Genomic DNA, 8848 nt, shown 5'->3' with positions numbered 1-8848 from the left:
GCGATATACTGTCGCTGGCGCTGGTGCCCTGCACGGTATGCACGCAAAATTATCAAAAATATATAACTCCCACATTATTTTTTTAACAGAAATCAAAACTACCCCTTTCATTCCCTAATTCGTTCTCCTATTTCGTTTTTCCTCACCTCCGGAGAGCTTTCTCTCTTCTGGCGTCAGCGGATGATACTGCTGCTCGGTACTGATGCACCTTTTCCTTCCAGAACGCCGCTATCTCACGGCTCTCCTCGTTCACACTCTCAGAGCGGACAACATCACATCTCTGCCAGCCATTCATCGGCGTGCTGTCTGCGTGCTGCACATAAATAATATCCCACAACATGTCTTGGGATAATTCCTCCCAACCATTAAAATACGCCGCCAGGCACTCAGTGAACTGCCTCACAGTGCTGGGTATGGTGTGGTGCTCACCTGCCGTAGTCATCTGCAGCCCAACCAGCGTCTTCGGGTTTGAGTCCACAAAGAAAAAGCCGTCCACCAACGGAAAGTTTTTGACCCTCGGTTCATACAGCACCCAGTACTCTATGGCGATCCGATTAGAAGGGTTGTCTGGTACTTGTAAAAACTCTTTCCTGGTGAAGCTTTTGTAAGAATACTTTACCAGCGCACAGGTGTGTGACTCACCTCGTCCTGGTAGCTTCAGTTCCTCAATTTTAAGTCTTATGGCACGTAGGAAGTCCTCATTCAAAAATGCGGATACGGCATACTTTTCAAAAAAATGTGGTAAGACATAATCCCAAATACTCAACAAGAGAAAAAAAAAATCCGTCTGCTTCATTTCACTTTCCACCATGGACAATGTTTCACGTTCAAAATGGGGAGATATAAGTAGATTCAAAGACGATTCAAGGTTTCTTCGTCGTACTCGGACAGCCTTCACAAGCTTGTGAGACACATTATTGCCTTTGCACGATTTGCCACTCCCAATACCAGCGTCATACTGTAGCATCGAAGGAGTGATTGCTTCCACGGCATCTTCACACGCGATAAAGCGAGCCTCACACTTTTTTTCATTAAAGATGAAGCGGAGAATCGGCCCCACTTTATCCATGCGATCCTTCACCTTTTTCCAGTAGTCCGCTTCTTCCTTCGTTTCTTCCTCCTCAAGCTGCCCATTGTGCTTCCTCCAAGCGCACATTGCCTTCAAATCATTTTCTTCGGGGCAATTCATTATGATTTGTTCCGCTCCCATTTGCTTCGCCCACGATTCGTAGTTGTTTTTGTCTGGTGGTGTCACCACAATCATGCCCCATCCCTTGCAAGGCAAACCAGTAGACGGTTCATGACCCTCCCTTGCAATGTCGTAGATAATATACCCTTTCACCCCACGCCGAGAGAAACTGCCCAAAACATCCACGATGTTAGACGCCTCACTGTATTTTTTCACCGTTTTGGCGGTCTTGTCAAATAGGTATTTTCGACCCGCAATAACGTACGCAACCATTGGGAGTTGCTCCGCATCGTAGTGCAGCAGCTGATAGAGGAGGTAAGAACCGGCAGCCAAAGATTTCCCGATCCCGGGCGTCCCAATCAACAGGCGCTTATTGGACGAAGGTTTGTTCTTTCCGTGACTCCTGAACCACTTGCTTAGATCGCCCTTGACGATCCGCCACACTCGCTCCACCTCACAGTTCAAATAGCAGTCATGAATAAATTCACTCACCTCCCGTTCCCACGAGTACGGCCATCCCTTGTCCGAGGTAAGCACCATCAGCCTAAGACGCTCTGCACCAAATTGCTGCACACCGTCATCCTTTTCAAGAGTGTAGCCAACTTTCTTGTACGACCATGACTGCGGTGGTTTCCCCTCCTTCACCTTCATTCCCGTCCCCTCGCCGTCAGTAACTTCCATAACATGGCTCCACCTCGCATTGTACACAGACTCGTAGAGTCCCTCCAGCACGTACATCCTTCAGCCACCTTCGTTGAATTCCGCGCCTGAGAGAAGACTATTTATTATTCTATTCCGCGTGAGAATCGATTATATACCTGTTTTCGTAGTTGGATTGAGTTAAAGCCGAACACTGACCACCAAGCAAAAAAAGGAATAAGAGTAAGAGACAAAGGTCACAGGCATGACTGACAGCCTCAGCAAGAGAGTCATCCACACGTTGTGGGATGCACACCAAATGCACGAGGACCATCACAACGACGGCGAGTGGGTGCCATCCACCCAGCACAGTGTTGGTGAGAGCAAACGATAACAACAACGTGGTGGGCACGGAGGGTTCGCCCACGCATACCGCTCGATACAGTTCCGCACCCGTGTGGCACCGCCGACACCGCACACACCCCACAAGAATAGATGCGCGCGTGCATATCGTCCTTAACAAACACGCACAGAAACAAGTGGGAAGAGAATTCGGTGCAGAAGCGGCAACACGCAGGGAGCACAAATCATACACGCCACAACAGCGGTGCATCATGGTAATCCCACACACAACAGAAAAGAGTGCAACTTGCATGCTTTATGGAAAGCATCTGCGTGTCGCAAAAGAGTGCCGTGACGCTGCCTTTCATATTCCATTCGCCATTCACGTATCACTTGGAAGTACGCAGCCACCACTCCTCCGTTTCGCTCCCCGTGCTGCTCGTGTCGCTTTACTGGAGAAAGTTGTCACCGCCCATCCCCATCACCGTGCATTGCGGAATACAAATCAACCACACCGCATGGGTGCGGTGCCACCCCGCCAATAAATCCCAGAAACTTACCCACTGCCTCGTATGGCACGGACGGCAGTATCATTATGCCTGCGAAAGGCTTTTTTTCCAAACAAGAACGCGACCCCACCACACGCCCGTAAGAACGTTTGGTCCGTCGCACGCAAAGGAGTGGAGCGGGAGAACAGCAGGAAAGACAACACCGGCAGCCATGAGCAGCCCGCACACGCAAACACACCGCTGCCCCGCATGTCACCAAAAACAAAAATAACAAAGAAACATGTCACATCCCAACTACAAATCGCAGGTGCGGTTGCAGCACACACTCCCACCTCCTGGGCGTGTGTAGCCCCTCGCTGCTCGGCACTCTAAGTGGGATCACCAAAAGCACCAATTCGGGAGCATTCGACCACCGCCACAGCAGTCACGCTCCCCATTTCTCACAAAGGCGAAGACTTGCAGTGGCGCAGCGGACGGCGGCACGCACAGTCGCAGAGTAATGGACTGCCGCGGGAATCACGCAACGGCGATGCGCCCCTCCTTTGGGAAACAAAAAAAAAAAACATGTGTCGCGCAGTCCCCGTGAGCAACACACATTGAACCGTATTCAGCTCCACTACTTTGGCCATCCGCACACACTGCATGAGTGCGACAACGCAGGCCAGGAAGCACGGAATAACAGCACGCATCCCTCCCATAAAGGCTATGCGGCGTCCGTGCTGCCTTCAACAATAATTCCACCCCACATCACCCTTCTGCATATCCGCAGCAAAAAGGCCCACACGGTGTACACTACATTAGGAGTTCCTAAAGCGGCAAAAATCGGATCATCAAAGCGCTGCCGTCTTCTCAATGTTAAGTAGAAGCTCTATGATCCTTGTCGCCGCCAGCCTGCGGTATTATGGAGGAGCATTGCGTTCTCGGCATACCTTTCCCTTTCCCTTTCCCTCGCCGTCCCGACGCCGCAAATGAAGTGATGTCCCACAAGTGATTTCGACCGTTCTGAAGAACGTGACGTATCAGACGCACTGAAACTGTGTGCGTGTGTGTTATTACGGGCGAGCGACACGATGCTCTCGCACATCCATGTGTTCCGATCCTGCGCAACACCACATTTGGTGGTGCTGAAAACGTTGAACACAAAACACGCGCAAATCGCACAATGAACGGCCGTGGAAAAAAAAATAAAAAATAAAAAATAACGTCAACACAGACACAGTAACAAAAAAAAACAAAAGAAAACCAACGTCTGCGCGTCCTCCCGCAAGAAGGTGAAGACACACACGCTTGTCCCCTTTATTTTCACTCCGACTGCTCGGAATTGATGGGTCTATAGCAGGAGGAATCACGCCACTCTTCCCTCGCTCCCTGTCACGAGGCATGGACGCTGCGAGAGGCTGCCAAGATGAGCCACACGTGTGTGGAGGGCCCCAATGCTCGGGGCAGGTCGACAGCCACCCACACTCACCCCCACTCACAAAAGGGCAAAGGCAAGGACATGGAGAAGAGAAGCCCGCCGCACAGTGCATTCAAGAAGGCACACGTAGAAGCACCGCCATCCACATCGTACCGCAAAACAGCAATGCGAACAGCACACCCACGGCCGCTACAAGAGGAACGAGGTGCATCCAAGTCCACCACAGTCCTTTACTTACCCCTGCCCCGAAGGAATAGCGTTACGCCTCACAGCAGGTCTTGGTGGGTGGCGTCCCACACTCACAGTGAGGCACGGCGCACACCATCCGCTCCCTTCCGACTGCACTCATCAGGGCGCCCAGTCACCCTCGTACCATCGCAATGGGTAAACACAAACAATCATCGTCGCGGACTATCGATGCCTCTAGCAGAAAAGAAAAAGTAATGAGGGAGTGTCAACTGCACAGCTAGCAGTGGGGCACCCAATGGGACACAAAGACACATAGTGGCATTCAACACAGCAAATAATAAAACAAGCCGCAGCGAATTGCCAAATACAGAAAACCAAAAAAAAAGGCGTAGATTCAGCAGAAATAAATAAATAATTAATTAATTATAATAAGGAATAAAAAAAATCGCCTCAGTGGACTTTCATTTTATGTATCCCTCAGCGCAGCAGGAATTGTGCATCTCCATATGTTTCTTACAGAGAGAAAAAAAAGATCGCAGTGTTCCACGTGTCCACACGAAATCCCTCACATTTCATGAGGCACTCGGCCTCTTCCTCCACCCCTCGTTTTGTACAGTCCGCGGGACTGCACAACAATGAGGCCGGCACCGCGTGCGGTGCAACAAAAGCAAATAAAACAGGGGAAAACACGTCACTCATGAGAGTGTGCAGCTAGCGGCAAGCGAAAAATAAATTAAAAAAATGGTAAAAAGGCAGGGGTTCTGATCCGTCCAACAAGGCACCAGGAGCACATTATATCCAGAGGTGAAAACAAAAGGGATTTTTTAAAAGTCCTCAACGGAGTGCATTGAGTCTTCCTGAGGAGCTGCACACTCTTTTCCACGGAGGGTCGCGACTCCACTCCCACCGTCTCACACAGCTGAGAGCTGCAATGCCCACAGCCCCAGAAAGAGAAGCAACAAGATCCGAGGCACACACACACACGCACCGTGCCGTAGCCACTAGAGCCCTTGTCCAACAAAGTGTTGTTCGTGAGCTGAGAGGCGTTTCCATCTTTGGAGCCACTGCCAGTTCCCGCTGGATCATCCGACCCTTCAAGCATTTTCCCAGAAAGAAACTCTGGAAGAGCAAGGTTGCTGGCACCAACTTTTGCGGCTTCTTCCCTGGTCAATATGCGGTTGCACAAGAAGACACTCGTCACTGTCACATATTTGTTTTGGCTCCCGGTGTCGCTTGCACTGCTTCCATCCCCTCCAATTTAAAAGTGTGAATTCGTGCGTGGCCCCTTTCCCGATGGTGATGTCGTTTCAGCATCCCACACACACACTCACCATTGATCTATACGAAGGCCTTGTTGCCGGTCCTGCAGCGTGAGCATCACTCGTTATTGTTTGTTCAACTCCCAAAAGCCGTTGTGTTTGTTTGCGTTGAACATCACCCAACTCCTTTCATGGCTGTGCGACAGTCCAGAGTGCACAGTGCGGCCTGCTTCCTTCACGCCAATCAAAGGGATACTCTTGACGCCTGCGTTTTTTCTCGCAAATAGCCACCGTCGCCACAAGAGCTAAGTTGTAATTCGCAAAGCCACAGTGATTATTATCCTCCCAACGGTTCACGGGTAACATTGCCCTGCGAATTGAAGCCCATTTGTGGCATTCTTTTCATTCGTCATCGTTGCAATCACGCAACGGCACTCGTCGATACACGTGTTGGCAGTGCCTGCGTTGGGCAGATATCCAACCAGACCCACCGTACTTATGGGCGACGCGGAGAAGGAAGCGTCCACGTCCGCCCAATTGCGGGGGATGGAAGTGATCATCTGCAGCTCCTCCGTCAGAGAAGGCAGGAAACAGGCTGCTTTTCCCTTCATTGTGCCTTGCTTCCACAAGGTACAACGCACCATCCGAGCACAGCAGGGCGTTGGCAATCGGCTTATTCAGAGCAGCGTCCATGTAAGCCGGTCCAACACAAAACACGCGGTTGCTGTCAGTCACCCAAACGTAGAGCGCATGGGCCTCACTCTCCCACCACGGGGAGCTCACTTTCCAAGCCTACAGCATGACGCTCCTTCCTCCAACGGTCGCAGTGACAAAGGCTCCTACACGCAAGCTCATGCCCCAACGACCCGATTGTGAATTGGCCCATACGCCCGCAATTGCCCCGGGTACTTCCACCCACATTGTCCCCTTGTCAGGTGACTCGTGCACTCTGCAGTACCGGCTCCCATAGCAATGAGTAATCACGAGAAGTTGTCCAAGCTCTCACCCGGCAATGAGAAGGTCAATGGAGTCCGCAGGAAGAATGCCCTTTGGAAGCACTCAGCTTCTGCCGCCGTCCGTCGAACAGATGATCATGGAGAAATCGTCTTTTTCTTCATTATACGCAATCACGGGGACACAAGCGTGCCATTCAAAACACCTGAGCCGCCAAAAACCATCAATCCATTCGCGCCGCGTTCGTGAGTCTCGGGAATGATCTGTGATCACAGCAATTTGGGTTCACCCCAGTGGATCAGCTCGCTCCGTCTGCCGTCATTGGGCTGCGTGAATTCACCCACAACCAGTTGAACATCACGGTCTCTCAATGCCCAATTGAACCCACCATTCGTACCAAACATTTGCTAGCTTCCCGCACGAAGAAACGCCCTATTGCCGCTCTCAATTGTCGTGGGATTGGACGCGGAGCCTACACCACCCTTTATATACGCTGTGCTCAACACGATGTGTGTATTCCGGCCATTATCAAACTCGCCAAAAAAAGACGACAAATTCCACGCAAAAAAGATGGAACCCGCCACAATATCCGCATGAGAAAGCCCACTCGGTGCCCCATCGCTATCACTAAATATCGTGCAACCCCCATCAAAGACAACCGTCACTCCACCGACACCCACAAGAGCGAGCGATCCAAACAAATCCCTCCTTCCACTTGCACCAGTCCCACCCTTCGGTTCCAAATGCGTTCGTCCCAGAACAAAAATAAAAACCACCCACGGCAGCCGCGCAATCACTTAATTCTCCCCCGTCGATGCGGCCGCAGCTCCACCAGTGGCGCAGCACATCACGAGGAGGAGTAGCGGCACCGCAAAAGTAAACACACGCCGCGACATGTTGGGCCTCCGCGGCTCACTATCTCCTCCTTCCCTCCTCCTTCCGCTGGATCCGGTCACGCGGCAACGGTTGTGTGTGCGGGGTGCCTTGACAGCAGCAACACGTGAGAGCATATAAATATGTGTGCATGTGGGCGATGTGTGTGTGTGTGCTGTTGGTCCTTTCAGAGACTTCGAATTTCACGGTGGCGATTCGCGCCTGTTTTCTTCTTTCCTAGCGTGTCTGTGTCCAAGAATTGGAGAACAGTAGCAACAGCGGCAATACACCAGAAAGGTCAGTGAGGAGCAGAGCAGAGCACCCACGCAGAGTGCGGGACACAAGACAATCCGGAAGGGACGGCACGGAGGACCATCGCCCACAGAAAAGAGCAGCAACACGGCAAGTCACGGCGGGCCGTCGGTGTGTGCGGGCCAGCTCTCACGCGGTGCAACACGCCACACCCAACAGGGAATGACAGACAGACAGGCGGAGGGAGATGAATGGATGCCGTCAAGAGGCACTCACAATCCATATGGCCCGTGAGCATGCCGCCACTCCACGCAGGAACACAGGAGGAGAGGATTACAGGGGAAAAAAGCAAGAAGCAGCACAAACACACACGGAAGGAACAGACGACAAGCAGGAAAAGCACCGCCACGGCCCTCGCCCTGGCCGGCAACTCCACACCAGCCCTCACTCACACACACACACCATCGCAGTGCTGCCAGTACGCGGGTGAGAGGATTCGGTCCTCCACACAACAAACGCACACACCGCCAGCAATCAACCACCAATGGACAAGAACGAGAAGCAACACACCGCCACCACCTCCGGCTCAATCCCACGGGCAACGGGATACGGCCACAGCCCCGCAGCCAACGCACACCGAGCAAGCAATCACCCAAAGAGCCACACGCGAAAATGGGTCCTCACCCATCCATGACGCGGCGCCTCACTCCAAACGGCCACACGCGGTACCCTACACCCACAGGGAAAAAGAAGCACACCGCACTATCCGTGTGTCCTTCCTCCTCCTAGTTCGGACACAGCAGCAGCGACACGCAAAGGCCAGCAGGGAATAAGAAAGGGTCATCCAGGTGCATCGTCATGTCATACATATCGTCTGCGTGGGGCTACGTGTGCATGTAGGTGCGCAAAGAAAAAGAAAAGAAAACAAGAAGAATCAGGCAACTGAAGAGAAACAACAACACAGCACGGGCGTAAGACAAAGAAAAAATAAGAACAGGCCCAACTCGGGAGTGCACCGCAGCCACGAAATTCAAAAATCGCGGAACATTTATTTCTCAGCCATCAGAAACCCGTCCTTTTACAAAATTTTCACGAAATAACCAAAAAAAAAAAAAAAAAAATCTTATCGCAAAGGATCACAGAGAGGCATCCCACGCTTCTGCGTCAATTTTGCCAGCAGAAACATGTCTCTATTTGTTTCAGCCGATTAACCCACTGTGTCCAC

At 51.7% G+C, this 8848-nt stretch overlaps 1 protein-coding gene and 1 pseudogene across 1 annotated transcript, besides 4 other annotated features; both read right to left on the bottom strand.

Moving 5' to 3' along the window:
- Positions 1 to 7849: a sequence feature (areas not merged during assembly with more than two copies in the genome that could not be assigned to a particular haplotype).
- Positions 143 to 1927, bottom strand: Tc00.1047053511371.10 (retrotransposon hot spot (RHS) protein, putative; the record flags this gene model as incomplete). Its single annotated transcript, XM_800657.1, has 1 exon — positions 143 to 1927. One exon carries the CDS (start codon positions 1925 to 1927, stop codon positions 143 to 145), a length of 1785 nt encoding a protein of 594 aa, XP_805750.1.
- Positions 3856 to 3921: a sequence feature (T-rich).
- Positions 4687 to 4717: a sequence feature (AT_rich).
- Tc00.1047053511371.5 lies at positions 5196 to 7394 on the bottom strand (annotated as a pseudogene).
- Positions 7850 to 8848: a sequence feature (haploid, Esmeraldo-like haplotype).

Source organism: Trypanosoma cruzi, genomic scaffold (genome assembly GCF_000209065.1).
Source record: "Trypanosoma cruzi strain CL Brener 1047053517101 genomic scaffold, whole genome shotgun sequence".
NCBI classification, from domain to species: domain Eukaryota; phylum Euglenozoa; class Kinetoplastea; order Trypanosomatida; family Trypanosomatidae; genus Trypanosoma; species Trypanosoma cruzi.
The sequence above is the reverse complement of the archived record's forward strand: the minus strand, read 5'-3'. Positions and strand labels throughout refer to the sequence as shown.